Source organism: Cryptomeria japonica, chromosome 8, assembly GCF_030272615.1.
Source record: "Cryptomeria japonica chromosome 8, Sugi_1.0, whole genome shotgun sequence".
Taxonomy (NCBI): domain Eukaryota; kingdom Viridiplantae; phylum Streptophyta; class Pinopsida; order Cupressales; family Cupressaceae; genus Cryptomeria; species Cryptomeria japonica.
In genome coordinates this window covers 171871989-171893500 of record NC_081412.1, presented here as the reverse complement: position 1 = coordinate 171893500, position 21512 = coordinate 171871989, and the positions used below count along the sequence as shown (strand labels likewise).

The following is a 21512-nucleotide window of genomic DNA, read 5'->3' as shown; positions in this document are numbered from 1 at the left end:
AAAAAGTAACGATAATATATATATATATATATATATATATATATATATATATATATATATATATATATATATATATATATATATATATATATATATATATATATATATATATATATATATATAAGAGAGAGACCTTATTGTGAGGTCCAAGAAACAGTCTTTAATCTTCTCCTTCAATTTCTATGTACTCTACCTTACATCTTCACTATTTATATTAATCCTTAAGACTATTATATATGTTATTTTCTATCGTATAATATTTAAGCTATTACTTTTAATTTCTATTATATTTATTTGTTTACAAATTTGTTCACCAATTAAATTTAAATATTAAATTAATTTAAAATATTAATTAGATATCTAATAACTCTAAAGACATATTTAACATGAAGAATGACAATATATCAAAACATATATAGATTTTAATTATTATATAACTAATTATATAAAAATATAATTCATTTAAGTTTTCTCTCCAATATCATTTGGATATAAAGAGAGAGAGACCTTATTGTGAGGTCCAAGAAACAGTCTTTAATCTTCTCCCTCAATTTCTATGTACTCTACCTTACATCTTCACTATTTATATTAATCCTTAAGACTATTATATATGTTATTTTCTATCGTATAATATTTAAGCTATTACTTTTAATTTCTATTATATTTATTTGTTTACAAATTTGTTCACCAATTAAATTTAAATATTAAATTAATTTAAAATATTAATTATCCATATACTATAACATATTATTATATTGATATCTTATAACTCTAAAGACATATTTAACATGAAGAATGACAATATATCAAAACATATATAGATTTTAATTATTATATAACTAATTATATAAAAATATAATTCATTTAAGTTTTCTCTCCAATATCATTTGGATATAAAGAGAGACCTTATTGTGAGGTCTAAGAAACAGTCTTTAATCTTCTCCCTCAATTTCTATGTACTCTACCTTACATCTTCACTATTTATATTAATCCTTAAGACTATTATATATGTTATTTTCTATCGTATAATATTTAAGCTATTACTTTTAATTTCTATTATATTTATTTGTTTACAAATTTGTTCATCAATTAAATTTAAATATTAAATTAATTTAAAATATTAATCATCCATATACTATAACATATTATTATATTGATATCTAATAACTCTAAAGACATATTTAACATGAAGAATGACAATATATCAAAACATATATAGATTTTAATTATTATATAACTAATTATATAAATATAATAATTCATTTAAGTTTTCTCTCCAATATCATTTGGACATATCCCTTGACCCTACTAGTTCAATAATTTTAAAGGAGGAAAAAAAGAGACAAAATTCAAGCTGTAAATGATCTTCCCTGTCATAAGCCTCAACCGAGTCACGTCACTTTAATCATCAGCTCATGATTTAATTCTCCCCATGAATGACATAAAGCATCTTTCACAATCTGTAAATCATAAGAGATCAGAAATGGAGGATCTTGAACTTATGAACAGGAGGAGTAGCCAGGATTGGAGGTATCATGCTCCATTGTCAGAGGTTAATGCTCGGCCACTTTTGAAGCAGGAAAGTGAGGAGGTTATTCATTTTGACAGATCAAACGTGCCAAATCTTGTGCAGGAGATTGAACGGAAGCTTCAAAAAAGCAAGGTGGAATGCATGATTTGCTATGAGATGGTGGGAAAATCAGCGGCAATATGGTCTTGTAATAGCTGCTATGCACTCTTTCACCTACATTGCATAAGGAAGTGGGCACGAGCTCCAACTTCCAGAGATTTGTCTGCTGGGCAAAGTCAGAGATCGAATTGGAGATGCCCAGGTTGTCAATCAGTGCAGTATTCAAGACCAGAGGATCTTCAGTATTATTGTTTCTGCGGAAAAATGCAAAACCCATACAATGATTTCTATCTGACTCCACACTCATGTGGAGAGCCATGTGGAAAATCACTTGATAAAGGGAAGGAAATGTCTCGTTGCCCTCATACTTGCACACTCCTATGTCATCCAGGCCCTTGTCCTCCTTGCACAGCAATGGCTGCACCTCAGCCATGCCCATGCGGTAAAAAAACAACTACAAGAAGATGTTCCGATCAGAAACCAGCTGAATCATGTGGACAAGTGTGCGAGCAGCTTCTTACCTGTGGTCGACATCTTTGTGATAAAATATGCCATGAGGGTCCTTGTGGTTCATGCACTATTTTAACAAATGCCTCATGCTTTTGTGGGAAAAAAGAGAACATGATGCTTTGCGGGGACCTGGAGTTCCATGGAGAATTAGAGTGGAAAAGTGGTGTGTATGCATGTGAGAATCTTTGTATGAAGATGCTCTCGTGTCAAAATCACAATTGCAGCTTGGGATGTCATCCAGGAGAATGCAAAGAATGTGATTTATTACCTGAGAAGTTAAAAACATGCCCCTGTGGTAAAACACAAATACTAAATGAAAGGAAGAGTTGCCTGGATCCTGTGCCAACATGCTCAGAAGTATGTGAAAAGCTTCTTTCTTGTGGGAAACACAAGTGCATATATTCTTGTCACCAGGGCATCTGCCCTCCTTGTCTGGTTTCTGTGGATCAGAAATGTCGATGTGGATCTTCTTCCAGAAAAGTCAGTTGTTGGAAAACAACATCAGAAACAGAGGACAACAAAGAATTTTTGTGTGAAAAGGTTTGTGGACAGAAGAAACACTGTGGTAGACACAGATGCAATGAAAAATGCTGCCCTCTGTCACATCGAGGTCGGTCTGATATTCAAACAGGTGACTGGGATCCACATTTATGTCTTATGCCATGTGGGAAAAAGATGAGATGTGGTCAACATTACTGCCAGGAACTTTGCCATAGTGGCTACTGCCCCCCATGTCTTGAAACTAATTTTACTGATCTCTCTTGTGCATGTGGGAAGACATCGATTCCTCCTGCAGTACCATGTGGAACACCTATTCCTTCATGTGCATATCCTTGTTCCATTCCTCAGCCATGTGGACATTCTGCAACTCATAATTGCCATCTTGGAGAGTGCCCTCCTTGTACAGCGAGTGCTGAAATTACTTGCTCATGTGGTCGAATGACAGCAAAAGTTCCATGTGATGCCGGAGGTAACAATATCAGAGCTGATCCAGTCTTTGAAGCTTCTATTTATCACAAATTGCCTGCTCGCCTTCAGCCAACAGAGTCACATTTGACCAGAGTTCCAATGGGCCAGAGAAAGCTTGCATGTGATGATGAATGTGCAAAGTTGGAGAGGAAGAAGACTGTAGCAAATGCCTTCGACATTTCAACGAGTGTCGATCTACAAGAGGTGAATGGAAAAACATCAGAAATGCTTGCTGACTTGATTCGGAGAGAGCCTCAATGGGTCTCAGATGTTGAAGATAGGTTTAAATATTTAGTTCTGGGAAGGACAAAAATAAACACAAACGGTATTCGTGTCCACATTTTCAATGCTGTGCCAAAGGAGAAAAGGGACATATTGAAGCTACTTGCAGGAAGGTGGAATCTTTCTGTATTTTGGGCTGGATGGGAACCAAGACGCTTTTTTATTGTACAGGGCACACAAAAGTCAAGAGCCCCAGCACGCAACCTGTTACTTAATGGTCCATTGCAAACCACAGGGCAGGTGCAACCTCCCATTTTTAATTCATTGGTAGACATGGATCCGAGGCTTGTATTTGCCTTATTTGATTTACCAAGAGAAACAGATGTCAGTGTAAGCTCCCTGATTCTGAGATTCGGTGGGGAGTGTGAACTTGTTTGGCTGAATGACAAGAATGCATTAGCCATATTTACAGACATGACAAGGGCTGCAACGGCTATGAGACGTGTGGCCCATGCAACTGCATATCAGGGTGCTGTCAATCAAACGAGCACACCAATAGGTTAGTTGTTCAGCTGAGGATTGCGTCCGATCATCTCAGATGTAAGATGGGCAGATGCATGGTCTCCAAAGAAGATTGGGAAGAGACCTGCATTTTCTACAACAAAGGGTAGTTGAAACTGAACAACACTTTATTTTTGATTGTGCAGCATATGAGGATATTCACATTCAGTTTGAAAATATTTTGCAGGTGGACAGTCTGAATAAGATCTTTGAAGAGACAAGACTTCACAATTTCACAAGTTTTTTAATCAAGATACATAATATACATGGAAAGAAGCATGAAAATGGATTAAAGACACCTGATCTCATGAACATAATTAAATTTTTTATTAGTAATACGTGATGAGGATATGAACTATAGTTGACCAAAATAGAAAATAAAATCCTCTAAAATAATAAAAATACTAGAGTTTAATGTTAAGGATGGACCTGTCAACTCATATAAAAGATATTGCATAAAAATACAGGTGTTGATATCACAATTAAAAAAAATAACAAAATAGATGATGTCTATAACAATAAGATCAATTTACATTTTATTTTTTTAGAAAAACATAATTTAATCGTAGAATTAAATACACAAAAAGAAAAGAAAAAAAGATAAAAAAAAGAAAAAAGAAATGAAAGCCATCAAGTTTGTCATTACCTCATGCCTAATTACACTTTCATATAAATTTTAACATACAAGGGAATCCAAAGATACAAGACTACACGCAAGCCTCTCAATGTCTCTTCTTGTACACTTTGTTGGGATTTGCTTGATATTTTGGAGGTGGAAATGAAGGTATGTGGATGCTCCTCCTAGCATTCATGGATTTTCTAAAAATATTTCACAAGAGGTATTATTTTCTGAAAATGATGAAAGGATGATATCAAAGTTTACCTTTAGAGGATCGAAATATGATTAGGTAGATTAAAGAATTGGTTTTAGTGTACTAATGATGTGAGAGGAAAATATGTATTAAATAAGTAGGTATTAATGGAAACATGTATGATGGGATGAAATAAATAAACTTTAAAATTATTTATTTAAGGTTAGAATCTAGGAGAATGCTTGATTAATTGAACAAATAGTCCTAATTTAATTATTTTTAGAAGAATGATTAGATAGATTAATCAAATAATTTAATTAACATTAGAAGACAAATTAGGATGATAAATTCAATAAATATAATTTATTGAGTTAATTTTTATATGATGATGTGAAATGGATTGGTGATAATATAATTTTTGAGAGATGATTGTTGCTACAAGTTGTACCCCATAGTTTGATGTGGTAATAAGTTAAAGTAGAGGGTTTATAGTGAAGTTAAGAAAATGTTGGGCGAGTGTAGATTGGGTGTAACATGGTTTTCAAATGGTCATAGTTGAAAATGGTTCGTATCATAGGTGTATGGAGTGATGGTAAGGGTGAATTGAAGTCGAATTTAGATATGAGATTGATATATTTGGTACTAATAATTGCAGTAGAAGATATTGATACCAACTTAATTAGAGAGAAGAGATTATGTATTGTGAAATCAAGATTGAAGATGTAATGATTTAGCTAAAGAAGTAGAGGTGAATTATTATTCTATGGTATAACAAATCAGAGTTGTGGAATTAATGATAGCAACCTAGAGTTGATGATAGACAAAGAGATGATGTGGATGATATAATTGTTTGCAATAAATGAAGAATATAATTGGGAAGGTGATGAATTGAAGAAATAGTTTTGGAGACAATTTATAGTAATAAATGATAGAAATAAAAAAACATAAGGAACAATGTAGGAGAATTTACAAAAATACATGATAAATTATGCAATAATACTAAAAAAATGGTAGAAATGAACTTCTCAAATAAAATAATAGGAACTTTGTCAGAATTGATTAGGGGATATAACATGTATTGGTTGGATACCACAAATAAGAAAAAATATAGAAAGTGGTCTACAAGATGAATTTTAGTTTGAGTTGAGAAAGATAGGTTGAGAGCTACAAAAGGAGACTAGATTGATGGAAGAGATTTAGTTCTTGGAGAGTCAACTGGAAGATAAAAAAGAAACAATTTAAGGGAATGATAAGTACATGCAAAAAAATAAATTTTGGAGTAGGCCCTAGTTCCTTGATTGGGACTAGTAGAGGTGAAAGAAGAAACATTGTTGACTTAATTATAGGAGCTTATGTAGTACCCCGTTTTGATTGGACTTATTAGACTGATTTTGTGTTTCAGTTTACTTTTCAGTTGGCACTTGATTGCTCGTCATTTTGCAGACATATTTGATATTATATCATGTTTATCTGGATATTGGATGCATGAGTTACTTTCAGTATTTCAGTATTGGTGATTTCTAGTGTTTCGTGGATTATTGCTCGTACTGACATTTTACTTTATCTAGTTGATGTGTCATATATATGTTGCGTGTTTGCTACTGTATTGGATGCAAGGGGACGATTTTCCTTCACTCGTTTCGATGAGACAGGGAACGTCGCGATTCTCCTTCATCGGTGTGCGTGCCGTGTATTCTATATCTATATGCATGTATGTGTGCTTCGGTGATGCAGGATATTGCAGGTACAAGTACCGGGTAGGTACGGGGTATCGTCTCCACCTGGCTTCACAGGTCTGAGCGTGCCTTATATGTCCGATGGGAGTGGAGGAGATAGCTTTTGACCCTAGTCCTCACCTCAGTCTGTTATTGTGAGTGCCGTCAGTCGGTCGTTCATCCCCTCTGTCTGAATTTCGAGTCTTTTTACTTTTCCTCGATTTGCGTGCTTTGGTGGTTCGGTTAATTATTTAAGTTTAAGTTGTCATTATTGTTGACTTGAGCGATTCATTCCTTATTATGCCTTATGTTTTGAATCAAGCGAAATTGATTAGTTATTAAATTTTAACTGTTAGTTGCTTATTGGAAAAGAAATCGTGTTTAGATCCAACGAAAGAAATGGAATAGATTAGTTAATTGCTTTTAAATATATATTCAATTAAGTTAACTCATTGCTTTCCTATTTAGTAGAAAAAAATGGATTAAATTGATACTTATGAAAATGTAATTTTCAAAAAAAAAGAATTTTTCATTTATTGTTTTGAGAAATTTGAAAAAGGAAAAATAGAAAAAAAGAAAAGAAAGTCAATGGGGAATTTTAATATTTTTTTTTAATAGAAATTTTGGGCAACCTAGAAAATTAGGTTAAGAGATTTTTCTTCTAAGCCATTTTGGAGGAGATTTTGGGGGTTATGCTTATTTTGGAGGAGGAGAAAGGAATTTTGGAAAATTGGCTTGAAGGGAGGATTTGGGTGTGAACCAGTTGGGATTCTTGCTTGGAGATCAAAGGTTGGTTGAATCCTTGCTTATTGCAACAAAAAAATCATTGCTTTCCTTCCTCTTGCTGTTAGTTGTTTTAAAATCTTGAAGTGTTTGCTTGTTATGGGTTTGGAGGAAGAATTCAACTATTTTGGTTATCAAATTTAAACTTAATTTCTCCCATGAAGCTTCCTTAACTGAATTCTTAATGTTTCATCTTTGCTATGCAAGAAATTTCTTAGTTTATCATGCTGTTTGTAATTAGAAATTTGATGGATTTTGGTAGTGTTATGCTGGCAAAATTTTGCCAAGCATTCATAAAATCTCTTTCCCTAAATATTTCCAGTTTTAGAAATGATAGTTATGAGTTAAAACTCCTTGTTTATGCTTGATTTGAACAAATAGCTTCAATTGGGGTTTGGGGATTTAGTCTATTCTCATTTAATTAAACTTTTAGAACAAACTGGGCAAATTTGAATGAAATATGAATGCCCCTGTTTTGTCTCAGAAAATTGGTGAGTGCTGGTAAAAATTATGAATCCTTTTAAGTTAATTTTAATTATGGGTATGTTGATAAACTTGATGGCTGGGAGTTTAAATTTATTTATTGGGATTAACAGAGGTTTTCACCTCTGTCTGTGTTTTGAATTTTTGTTCCATTTAATCCCCTGTCGTTTTTTTTATTTGTTATGGTTTTTTTTTTTAACTGTTAAATTAATTAAATTTAATTTGTTAAATTTAAAATTTAAATTGTGTTGGGGGCGGTGGCGGGGAGCTGGGCTCGACCCAGCCACGCACCCCCCTTTCCCTTCCCTTTGGCTGTGCGAGCTGCCATCCCCAGCGTGGGAAAAGGCAGCAGCGCTGCTTTCCCCAGACTGGGAATGCAGCTCGCTGCATTTCCCAGTTTGGGAAAGGCAGCGCTTGCTGCCTGTGGGTTCGTGGGGGCCCACGGGGGTTCAAAAAATTATTTTTTTTTAATGTTTTTTTTTGTTAGATTTAAAAAAAAAACGAAAATGTTAAAAGTTAAGTTAGTGGTTAGTAATATGGTTAGTTTTATGGTAAATTTAATATTATATGATAACATATTGTTATTTTATAAAAAAATAATAATAATATGTTACCATGTAATATTAAATAACAACAATATGTTAAAGTTTTTTTTTTTTATATATAAATTCTTTGCGCGTTATTCGTTTTAGTATTAAGCAATAATATATTGTTATTTTAACAATAATAACAATATGTTATTATTTAATATTAAATAATAATAATGTGTTAAATATAGTTTACGATGGTGTTAAGATTAATGAGTAATTCTTTTGATTTAGTAATGGGGATTAATTGATTAGTATCGTGAAAATATAATCAAATGATTTAGAAGTTAGTGGTAATGTTGGGATTAAGGAAAGTCGGATTAAATTTAATATTGGTGTTGTTATCCAAGTATTATAAAATAGTTGTATGAGGATTGTATTCGTCAAATAGATGTTATTGTGGAATTATTTTATAGTAGCTTGTATACATTTGTTCAATTTGATTTAAATGATTGACTGCTCAAGAAAGATTGGTTGTAGTGTTTTTATCATTGCAGTCTAATCGTTTTAATGTCGTCGCATTATGTTTAAAATGGTCAATATGTTGTCGATGTTTGCCCTTGGTCAGGTGTCGTTGTTCAAACCTTGAGGAAGTGGGCTTTTATGTGATATGTCTCTTAAGGTTAACTCTGGGTTTGTGACTGTGAGTCCTACACCTGCGTCATGTCTGGATAATTTATGGTTGTAGTCCACCATAGAGTTCTCATAGATAGCCTTATCCAGTTAGTGACCTAGTAGAGAGAGTGGCTTTCGGGTGGGGGCCGCACCCAAAGTGGATGGCAGGATAACCCCTCGAAAGTCAGCTATTAAGTGATAACCTAATAATTGTTTAGGGGGTGGGTAGTTATTAATTTAATTAAGATAATACACCCCGTACACGGTTGAGTGCTTGTATAGGCTCAAGGTGTTTGGGAAGGCCTGGAATGGCAAACCTACCACCTTGTCTTCACGAAAGGATGGTAGGGTCCGCATGATGCTTAGATGGAGCCGGGGGTTCGGGAGAGGTTACCAGGATAACCCATGATGGGGGCCGGGACCTATGGAGACCTTCCTAGGGTAACCATGTTAAGCCATGTGATGACACTCTCTCTCTAGGGTCGCTAGTGTTTTGTGAGTCGAGTCACTTGTGTACTGCGGAGTCATGAGTACTGTTGTTCTTTTCTTGCTTGCTTGAGGGTCGTCTGCTATCTCCTAGCACGGTGGGGTGGTTCCATTTTGGGATCACATGGTCGGGTGGTAGTGCCACTTCCCATCGGATGCCTTGTTCCTACCTTCACGCGAGGATTGGCTTCGCCGGTGCATCTTGGTTCGTGCTTCTTGTAGCACTTATATTCTTGATTTTGTACTTTGAGGCCGTATGGTCATTGTATCAACAACTTGTAAAATTGTAATTTATTGTTCTATGGAAGCCATGTAATTTTATGGAATATTGTAATTTAAGTCATGGGATGTATATTGTTTCAGTTATCTTTCCTATTTGTATAAATGAATCTTTGGAAGTATGTATGTTGTAATACTGTAAGCCTATCTTTTGAAAATCAATTTATGAATATGAATTATTTTATCTTTATTGGCTTTCCTTAATTTAAATGGAAGATTGGATTAATATTGCGATGTGGTTTTTATTTTGAAGTAATCTTCGTTGGTAACCCTTTAGGATGTAATGTTAGTCTTCCGCTTATGTTAATTATGAGCAAGGTTATGTTTATTTCCCTTAATCTTAAAAAAAAATTTATTGCGCCTTTTAGTTGCCTTATTGTGTTGCTATCCTTTAGGGTTCCTGGCGGGGCATTACATTTGGTATCAGAGCCCATGTTTCAACATTGGGTACTCTGGGATTGTAGTGAGCCCATTCAGTTTGACCTTGTGTGTAGATCTTAGTGTTTGGATTTCCCTTGCTATATCCTTGTCATTGATCTGAACCGTTTTCTCTTTTGCAGTTTTGGTCATGGTTAGGAAAGCTAGGGGTGTCGGCCGTGTTGGTGGCCGCAATAGAGGTAGAGGTGGGAGACGAGGCCGAGGTTCAGACCGCCATAGTCCTTCACCACCTCCTACTCATGTGAGTGTGGATCAGGAACAGTCAGTGCATCAGGAGTTACCGCATGTGGAAGAGCCGGTTCCCGAAAGGGAAGAGTTGAGGCAGATGTTTCAGGAAGTTCTAGCTAGGCTAGGCCCCAGGCCTGAAGTTGAGCAGCCCATCCATGCTCAGGTTGGGGAGTCGTATCAGCATGTTTCAGAGGAGAGAGAGAGAGAGAGGTCTCCTAGGAGGAGAGAGGTTCCTGTTGGTCATGATTCAGCTCCCTCGAGTCACATCAAGGATCTTTTGAGGACCAACCCTCCTTTCTTCGATGGCCGAGGCACAGGTCTCGAGGCAGAGACTTGGTTGATTAGTTTGGATAGGTGTTTCGCTATGTTTCCATACAGTAGCAACACCCGAGCGAGATGTGCGATCATGCGTCTCGATGATTTTGCTTCTATATGGTGGAAGTTAGAGGAAGAGAAGATTGGTCTGAATATCAATACTGTTTCTTGGGAGATCTTCTTAGAGAGGTTCAGAGCACGGTTTCTTTCACCACAGTGGAGACAGACTCGGGCAGATGAGTTCTATTCATTGCGACAGTTTGGTATGTCAGTTGACCAGTTCGAGCATAGGTTCTATGAGCTGAAGCAGTATGCCGGGATTGGCAACGATGAGGCTATGCTCGTACAGCATTTCTTGAGAGGTCTTAACGACCGCATTAGTGGAGGGGTTAGAGTTTTTGAGCCAGTTTCAGTGGAGGCAGCGGTGGCGAAAGCCAGATTGGTTGAGCAGAACCTCATCCGTGCACATGGGGGACAGGCAGGAGTTCAGATAGGGAGTGTTCCTTCCAATGGGAACAGAGCTCGTGGGAATCAGTCCCAGTCAGCGGCACCATTCAGGACTCCTCAGGCACCCGCTAAGGGTGGACAGCAGCAGCAGCCGCAACAGCAACCGCAACAGCAGAAACCGAAACAGTCTCAGGGCCAGCAGGGTGGCAACCCTCCTCATAGAAGAAACAGGAACTGGCGGAGAAGCAAACAGGGTTTTCCAGGACAGTCTTCTCAGAGTGCATCACAGGCCCCTAGTAGGGGAAGCTTTCAGCAGTCCAGTGGGCCGACTGGAGGTAGAGGACCTGGTAGAGGAGCTTGCTACTCTTGTGGGCAGTATGGTCATATAGCCGTGCAGTGTCCTCAGCGTATCCACCAGACAGGGAATCAGGGGCCAGTTGCATCAGAGCCTACAGTAGGGGATGCCGGTAGGACCCACAGAGTGTTTGCAGCGGTTGATAACCGCCAGGCTGAGCATCAGGGGACAGTTATTGAGGCCGCAGGTGTGTTGTGTGGTATCCCTATCTCAGTGCTTTTTGACTCCGGTGCATCGGATTCTTTTATTTCTTCATCCATTGTGGAGCGGTGTGGACTCACGTTTGCTAAGCAGGCGGATAGGTGGCAGGTAGAGTTGGCTACCGGGGTGCGCGTGGTCGTAGATGCCTTTGTACCTAGTTGTGAGTTGGATCTAGGTCCCTTTGTGACTTCTGTTGACCTTCGTGTCATTCCTTTGGGATCCTATGGAGTAGTGTTGGGGATGGATTGGTTATCATCCCACAGTGCTCATGTGGACTGTCGGCAGAAGACAGTAGAGTGTTTAGATGACCATGGCAGGAAAGTGGGGATCGTTGGAGTTCAGAGATCGATATCCCTACGTATGATTTCCGCTATGCAACTTAAGCGGTGTATGCGTAGAGGATGTCAGCTTTTTGCAGTAACTCTTGAGGATATGGATGAGGGAGAGAGTCGAGAAATCGCTCTTGATGGTCACCCTATTCTTCGAGAGTTTGCTGATGTGTTTCCTTTGGAGATTCCTGGTATGCCTCCGAAGCGAGACATAGATTTCCGCATTGATTTGGTTCCTGGTGCAGAACCTATTTCGAGAGCTCCATATCGGATGACTACTCAGGAGTTGAGTGAGTTGAAGTTGCAGGTGGAAGAATTGTTGGCCAAGGGATTCATTCGTCCTAGTGTCTCTCCTTGGGGTGCGCCTGTTATCTTCGTAAAGAAGAAAGATGGTTCTCTTCGGTTATGCATTGATTACCGACAGCTGAATAAGGTAACCATCCGGAATCGATATCCATTGCCTCGTATTGACGATCTTTTCGATCAGGTGAAGGGAGCCGTGGTGTTCTCTAAGATTGATCTGAAATCCGGGTACCATCAGTTGCGCATTCATGATGCAGACATTCATAAGACAGCGTTTCGCACTCGTTATGGTCACTATGAGTTCACAGTAGTACCATTTGGGTTGACAAACGCGCCTTCAGTTTTCATGTGCCTCATGAATGGGGTTTTCCGTGCATACCTGGATCATTTTGTCCTTGTGTTCTTGGATGATATATTGATTTATTCCAGATCTATGGAAGAGCATGAGGGTCACTTGCGTCTAGTTTTGCAATGTTTGAGGGAGAATCAGCTTTATGCCAATTTGGCGAAGTGTGATTTCTTCCAGACTGAGGTGAAATATCTTGGTCATGTGGTTTCAGGAGAGGGTGTATCTGTGGATCCTTCGAAGATCCAAGCCATCGTGGATTGGCCAGCACCGACCAATGTTTCAGAGGTTCGGAGCTTTATGGGATTGGCCGGATATTACCGCCGTTTTGTTAAGGATTTTTCCCGTATAGGTCACCCGATTACTTCTCTTCAGAGGAAAGGGAAGAAGTTTGTTTGGGCAGAGCAGTGTGAGTCAGCGTTTCGTGCCTTGAAGGAACTCCTTGTCAGTGCTCCGATTTTGGCAGTCCCTGATCCATCCAGAGAGTTTATGGTATGCACAGATGCCTCTTTAGAAGGTATAGGTGCGGTGCTTATGCAGGATGGACGTGTGGTTGCCTATGAGTCTCGCAAACTCAAGGACCACGAGTTGAACTATCCAGTTCATGATTTGGAGTTGGCAGCTGTAGTGCATGCGTTGGTTAGGTGGCGTCACTTTCTGTTAGGGCGTCGGTTTGAGCTGCATAGTGATCACCGCAGTTTGCAATATATCTTCACGCAGCCGAACTTGAATGCTCGACAGCGAAGGTGGATGGAATTCCTCTGCGAGTATGATTTTGAGGTTCGATATATTCAGGGGAAGGAGAATGTAGTGGCTGATGCCTTGAGTCGTAGGCGGCATGAAGTCTCAGCTTTGTCCCTTGGAGTGGACTTGAGACAGAGAATTCTTGGAGTTCTTCCTCAGGACTCTTGGTATCAGGATGTTAGAGCCGTGTTGGAGTCCGGAAGGCCCTTAGAGGGTAGATTCGCTGGGTATAGTCTTGAGGCGGATGGCATTCTACGTCATCTTGGTCGGATCTATGTACCTCCTTTGGAGGGTCTTCGCACTTTGATCATGACTGAGGCCCATCGTGCACCTTATTCGGCACACCCAGGTGTCAAGAAGATGCATGCAGATCTTAGACAGATTTATCATTGGGCTGGTATGAAGCGTGACATTGCCGATTTTGTGTCGAAGTGTTTGGAATGTCAGCGAGTGAAGGCGGAGCATCAGCACCCAGCAGGGCTTTTACAGCCTAATTTAGTACCGGATTGGAAATGGGACATCATTTCCATGGATTTCATTGTTGGGTTGCCTGTTTCTTCACGTCGTCATGATGCCATCATGGTCATTGTTGACAGGTTGACAAAGGTTGCTCATTTTGTTCCTATCCGAGCTTCCTATACAGCAGCAGTGGTGGCTCGTGTCTTCTTGGAAGATGTGGTGAGATTGCATGGGATTCCGAGGCGGATAATCTCGGATAGAGATCCAGTCTTTACCTCAGCATTGTGGACCTCACTTCAGCATGCTTTGGGAACTCAGTTGAACTTCAGTTCAACTTATCACCCAGAGACGGATGGTCAGACTGAGCGTGTGAATCAGGTTTTAGAGGACATGCTTCGCATGTATGTTATGGACCAGCAGTCGCGTTGGGAGGATTATATTTATCTTGTGGAGTTTGCTTATAACAACGGATATCATAGCTCCATAGGTATGTCACCCTTTCAGGCTTTGTATGGTCGTCCTTGCCGTACTCCGTTGAGTTGGGATCGGTTAGAGGACAGGGTGCTCATAGGCCCGGATATCCTTCGAGAGATGGAGCAGCAGGTAGAGCGGATTCGTGAGCATTTGGTAGCTGCACAGGATAGGCAGAAGAAGTATGCAGATGCTCACAGGGTAGATCGTCAGTTTTCTGTTGGCGACCGTGTATTCTTGAGAGTGCGTCCGCGTAAGAGTCCGATCCGTTATGGGAAGGGTTCTAAGTTGGCGCCTCGTTTTGTTGGCCCGTTTGAGATCCTTGAGAGGATAGGACCTGTTGCCTACCGTCTTGCTTTGCCACCGAGTCTATCCCGCATCCACGATGTCTTTCATGTTTCAGTTCTTCGGCCTTATCACCCAGATGTGACTCATGTTCTTGATTGGAACGCTTTGCAGGTCGAGGACGGGCAGCTTTCTATGGAGCCCGTGCGCATTCTTCAGCGTCGGGATTTGACCCTCAGGGGACGCACCATCGACCAGGTAAGGGTCCTATGGGACCCAAATGATGAGACCTCGACGACATGGGAGGATGCAGCGAAGATGAGAGAGCTCTATCCTTATCTGTTTTAGGCTTCCAGGAGTAAGCCTAGTTTTGTGGGGGAGAATGTAGTACCCCGTTTTGATCGGACTTATTAGACTGATTTTGTGTTTCAGTTTACTTTTCAGTTGGCACTTGATTGCTCGTCATTTTGCAGACATATTTGATATTATATCATGTTTATCTGGATATTGGATGCATGAGTTACTTTCAGTATTTCAGTATTGGTGATTTCTAGTGTTTCGTGGATTATTGCTCGTACTGACATTTTACTTTATCTAGTTGATGTGTCATATATATGTTGCGTGTTTGCTACTGTATTGGATGCAAGGGGACGATTTTCCTTCACTCGTTTCGATGAGACAGGGAACGTCGCGATTCTCCTTCATCGGTGTGCGTGCCGTGTATTCTATATCTATATGCATGTATGTGTGCTTCGGTGATGCAGGATATTGCAGGTACAAGTACCGGGTAGGTACGGGGTATCGTCTCCACCTGGCTTCACAGGTCTGAGCGTGCCTTATATGTCCGATGGGAGTGGAGGAGATAGCTTTTGACCCTAGTCCTCACCTCAGTCTGTTATTGTGAGTGCCGTCAGTCGGTCGTTCATCCCCTCTGTCTGAATTTCGAGTCTTTTTACTTTTCCTCGATTTGCGTGCTTTGGTGGTTCGGTTAATTATTTAAGTTTAAGTTGTCATTATTGTTGACTTGAGCGATTCATTCCTTATTATGCCTTATGTTTTGAATCAAGCGAAATTGATTAGTTATTAAATTTTAACTGTTAGTTGCTTATTGGAAAAGAAATCGTGTTTAGATCCAACGAAAGAAATGGAATAGATTAGTTAATTGCTTTTAAATATATATTCAATTAAGTTAACTCATTGCTTTCCTATTTAGTAGAAAAAAATGGATTAAATTGATACTTATGAAAATGTAATTTTCAAAAAAAAAGAATTTTTCATTTATTGTTTTGAGAAATTTGAAAAAGGAAAAATAGAAAAAAAGAAAAGAAAGTCAATGGGGAATTTTAATATTTTTTTTTAATAGAAATTTTGGGCAACCTAGAAAATTAGGTTAAGAGATTTTTCTTCTAAGCCATTTTGGAGGAGATTTTGGGGGTTATGCTTATTTTGGAGGAGGAGAAAGGAATTTTGGAAAATTGGCTTGAAGGGAGGATTTGGGTGTGAACCAGTTGGGATTCTTGCTTGGAGATCAAAGGTTGGTTGAATCCTTGCTTATTGCAACAAAAAAATCATTGCTTTCCTTCCTCTTGCTGTTAGTTGTTTTAAAATCTTGAAGTGTTTGCTTGTTATGGGTTTGGAGGAAGAATTCAACTATTTTGGTTATCAAATTTAAACTTAATTTCTCCCATGAAGCTTCCTTAACTGAATTCTTAATGTTTCATCTTTGCTATGCAAGAAATTTCTTAGTTTATCATGCTGTTTGTAATTAGAAATTTGATGGATTTTGGTAGTGTTATGCTGGCAAAATTTTGCCAAGCATTCATAAAATCTCTTTCCCTAAATATTTCCAGTTTTAGAAATGATAGTTATGAGTTAAAACTCCTTGTTTATGCTTGATTTGAACAAATAGCTTCAATTGGGGTTTGGGGATTTAGTCTATTCTCATTTAATTAAACTTTTAGAACAAACTGGGCAAATTTGAATGAAATATGAATGCCCCTGTTTTGTCTCAGAAAATTGGTGAGTGCTGGTAAAAATTATGAATCCTTTTAAGTTAATTTTAATTATGGGTATGTTGATAAACTTGATGGCTGGGAGTTTAAATTTATTTATTGGGATTAACAGAGGTTTTCACCTCTGTCTGTGTTTTGAATTTTTGTTCCATTTAATCCCCTGTCGTTTTTTTTATTTGTTATGGTTTTTTTTTTTAACTGTTAAATTAATTAAATTTAATTTGTTAAATTTAAAATTTAAATTGTGTTGGGGGCGGTGGCGGGGAGCTGGGCTCGACCCAGCCACGCACCCCCCTTTCCCTTCCCTTTGGCTGTGCGAGCTGCCATCCCCAGCGTGGGAAAAGGCAGCAGCGCTGCTTTCCCCAGACTGGGAATGCAGCTCGCTGCATTTCCCAGTTTGGGAAAGGCAGCGCTTGCTGCCTGTGGGTTCGTGGGGGCCCACGGGGGTTCAAAAAATTATTTTTTTTTAATGTTTTTTTTTGTTAGATTTAAAAAAAAAACGAAAATGTTAAAAGTTAAGTTAGTGGTTAGTAATATGGTTAGTTTTATGGTAAATTTAATATTATATGATAACATATTGTTATTTTATAAAAAAATAATAATAATATGTTACCATGTAATATTAAATAACAACAATATGTTAAAGTTTTTTTTTTTTATATATAAATTCTTTGCGCGTTATTCGTTTTAGTATTAAGCAATAATATATTGTTATTTTAACAATAATAACAATATGTTATTATTTAATATTAAATAATAATAATGTGTTAAATATAGTTTACGATGGTGTTAAGATTAATGAGTAATTCTTTTGATTTAGTAATGGGGATTAATTGATTAGTATCGTGAAAATATAATCAAATGATTTAGAAGTTAGTGGTAATGTTGGGATTAAGGAAAGTCGGATTAAATTTAATATTGGTGTTGTTATCCAAGTATTATAAAATAGTTGTATGAGGATTGTATTCGTCAAATAGATGTTATTGTGGAATTATTTTATAGTAGCTTGTATACATTTGTTCAATTTGATTTAAATGATTGACTGCTCAAGAAAGATTGGTTGTAGTGTTTTTATCATTGCAGTCTAATCGTTTTAATGTCGTCGCATTATGTTTAAAATGGTCAATATGTTGTCGATGTTTGCCCTTGGTCAGGTGTCGTTGTTCAAACCTTGAGGAAGTGGGCTTTTATGTGATATGTCTCTTAAGGTTAACTCTGGGTTTGTGACTGTGAGTCCTACACCTGCGTCATGTCTGGATAATTTATGGTTGTAGTCCACCATAGAGTTCTCATAGATAGCCTTATCCAGTTAGTGACCTAGTAGAGAGAGTGGCTTTCGGGTGGGGGCCGCACCCAAAGTGGATGGCAGGATAACCCCTCGAAAGTCAGCTATTAAGTGATAACCTAATAATTGTTTAGGGGGTGGGTAGTTATTAATTTAATTAAGATAATACACCCCGTACACGGTTGAGTGCTTGTATAGGCTCAAGGTGTTTGGGAAGGCCTGGAATGGCAAACCTACCACCTTGTCTTCACGAAAGGATGGTAGGGTCCGCATGATGCTTAGATGGAGCCGGGGGTTCGGGAGAGGTTACCAGGATAACCCATGATGGGGGCCGGGACCTATGGAGACCTTCCTAGGGTAACCATGTTAAGCCATGTGATGACACTCTCTCTCTAGGGTCGCTAGTGTTTTGTGAGTCGAGTCACTTGTGTACTGCGGAGTCATGAGTACTGTTGTTCTTTTCTTGCTTGCTTGAGGGTCGTCTGCTATCTCCTAGCACGGTGGGGTGGTTCCATTTTGGGATCACATGGTCGGGTGGTAGTGCCACTTCCCATCGGATGCCTTGTTCCTACCTTCACGCGAGGATTGGCTTCGCCGGTGCATCTTGGTTCGTGCTTCTTGTAGCACTTATATTCTTGATTTTGTACTTTGAGGCCGTATGGTCATTGTATCAACAACTTGTAAAATTGTAATTTATTGTTCTATGGAAGCCATGTAATTTTATGGAATATTGTAATTTAAGTCATGGGATGTATATTGTTTCAGTTATCTTTCCTATTTGTATAAATGAATCTTTGGAAGTATGTATGTTGTAATACTGTAAGCCTATCTTTTGAAAATCAATTTATGAATATGAATTATTTTATCTTTATTGGCTTTCCTTAATTTAAATGGAAGATTGGATTAATATTGCGATGTGGTTTTTATTTTGAAGTAATCTTCGTTGGTAACCCTTTAGGATGTAATGTTAGTCTTCCGCTTATGTTAATTATGAGCAAGGTTATGTTTATTTCCCTTAATCTTAAAAAAAAATTTATTGCGCCTTTTAGTTGCCTTATTGTGTTGCTATCCTTTAGGGTTCCTGGCGGGGCATTACAGCTTATCCATTATTTCAGGGCACATTGAGGTTGGTTACTAGATGAGAGGGTGATAATATTATTGAACCATTTTTTTTAGAACTATGCTTACAAGTCACCTACCCAGGATATCTAATGTAGGAGCATCCCATGGTGTATGAACAATCTTGTATTAACCAAAATATTTTCTTTAATTGTTTAGTTTATTTACAAGTTTTATTTCACATTAGACTCATTACAATTTTATATCACATTTCACTACATCTACATATTTCACCTTGCCATTGGAAACATACATTCATCTTGGATTCTTCAATGACATAGAAGTCCAATGAGATTATATTTATTATGAAAGCATATAATAATTGATGACCCTTAACAAGCACATCAAAATACGAAGACATTCAATATTATTTTCAAGGTTTTCATCAACTTCTCAAGGCTTTTGGGAGCTAAGGAACACATTGCAAGGTACATTGGGCCTAATAGATATTATAGCTTGGACCAAACAAAGATTATCAATCCTTTAGTGGAACATTCATTCTAGATGTACCTAAAAATTTCAGAAGGAATTGATATCTGTGCCATCTTCTACCAACTAAGAATATCCTCTACAATTATAAGTTGATATTTAAACACTACTGAAGATCATTAGAAAGTGGCAAAGCGTGTTGGAAAAGAATGTATGTACAATTTTTGGATGAGTCCGTATTAACATATCTTTCAAGTTTTATAATTTCTTTTTTTTTTTTAATCAAATTTTCAAGGCCTAGCATGTTGGAAACCCACTATGGTACACTATAACTCTATTATGACTATGGATACATAAGGAACATGTTTATTGTATTTTTCATTGAGTTGTTTTGCATATTTATCTATTGTCTACACAACTAGATAATCCTTGGTTGAACCCTTTGGTTATGACTATGTTAACTGTCTATAAAATCCTTATATAATGCAATGTTAATAAAACATGAACCTAAGGGTGGATGAATATAAATATCAGGACTTGTAAAAATAGTATCATCACTATGCATCATAACATAATGGATATCTATTAGAAATCGAGTCTGATCACATACAATATCATGCCTAGTTGTATCACTATGAGATATGGATGCCTCTTAAATATTTAATATATAAGGCATGTCATCATCATGAATCAAATTTTTTCAAGAAAAATTGCCTAAAGTAAAAATTTCATGGTGCACTAGTCATATAGAAGGTAGAAGGAAGATGGATCTCATGAACAAGTGAAGTGAAGATATCTAAAAGAGAGGCAAGAAAAAATCAACTCTATAAGAGAAAAAAAGATTAAAAAAACATGATTCAAAATATTATTTTCATAGAAGAGACACTCCCATTTATAAGATACAAAGACATCAAAACATTAGGGATAAAATAATTGGATGATACAAAGTATAGGAACACAATCAACATTAGTATGAAATGTATGTATAGAGACCAAAGGCAATGAGTGATCAATATTATGATAATTAACCTAGCAATAATACTCAAGGAAAATAGTAGAGTGTTGGTAGAAATAACATAGATGTCTTATAATGAATAAAAAAATAAATTCTACAAAGGAAGATTTCCTTCAAAGTTAACCTCACCCAATAATCTAGGCTAAACTAGTTTATTCTATAAAATAAAATAAAAAATAACTAACTATATTTGTTACTAAAAGTAGATTTGTGAAAATATACAAATATAGAATAGTAAATGTAACTTTCTAATGATAAAATTAAAAAAAACATGGACGAAAAAGAACATGGATGCCAACATGTCACATTAATGTCCATGGGTAGTTCTATCATCTATACAAATAAAAAACATTGAAATGCCTAAAAAGTGTACGAAACTCCAACTTTGTGATTTACCAAACCTGCAAAACCAAAATAAAAAAAACATGCTAGCAAATACTATGCAACAAAATACAAAAAATTAAACTAAGATTTAAATGATTGAAAATACTAGAAGAAATTATAAATAAGACAACACTTGGAAACTTATATGCGGTTGAGTTCTCTCAAATTATTTACAAACACAAGGAGAAGGAAAAATGTTTTGGGGTTGACTTAGTCAAACTCTTGCTTTGGTGATTCAACCTCCATAACGATTGAGATAGAGAAATACATTGAAAATAGTGTGTGAATGCTCCTATTCTAAGTATTCCTGATAAAGGTCAAAGATATGAACGTGAAATAGTGTAACTAAAATGAAATAGAGGGGATGTGATAATCCTAAGTCATTCAAGGGAACAAAAGGAAAAGTGCTTGCAATAATAATGAAAAACGAAGCAGCTTGAATAAAATATTGCAAAAGAGTTGTAAGAGTATCCACATGAAACACTAATTCCTTGTGAAGACAAACAAAACCTCATTAAAGGGATATCATTAGTGTTTTATTCATTTTCAGCCTTTCCCTCAAAAGGAAAGTATTTTGTTGTAGTACTACATTTACATTTTTAATTCAATTTCATGGTTAATTCCAAAACCAGGGTTTGACCTAAGGCAAACCCCTATTCCCAACAATTTCTCCTTTTTCACTATGTGTAGGAACA

General features: G+C 37.2%; 1 protein-coding gene across 1 annotated transcript; it reads left to right on the top strand.

Moving 5' to 3' along the window:
* The first annotated feature begins 1524 nt into the window (after positions 1–1524).
* On the top strand, positions 1525–3900 carry LOC131050640 (NF-X1-type zinc finger protein NFXL1-like). Its single transcript, XM_057984845.2, has one exon. It carries the CDS (start codon positions 1673–1675, stop codon positions 3893–3895), a length of 2223 nt encoding a protein of 740 aa, XP_057840828.2. The 5' UTR covers positions 1525–1672; the 3' UTR covers positions 3896–3900.
* The last annotated feature ends 17612 nt before the right edge of the window (positions 3901–21512 follow it).

Coding starts and splice junctions, on each gene's coding strand:
- LOC131050640 (XM_057984845.2), top strand. CDS start 1,673: ATGATTTGCTATGAGATGGTGGGAAAATCAGCGGCAATATGGTCTTGT.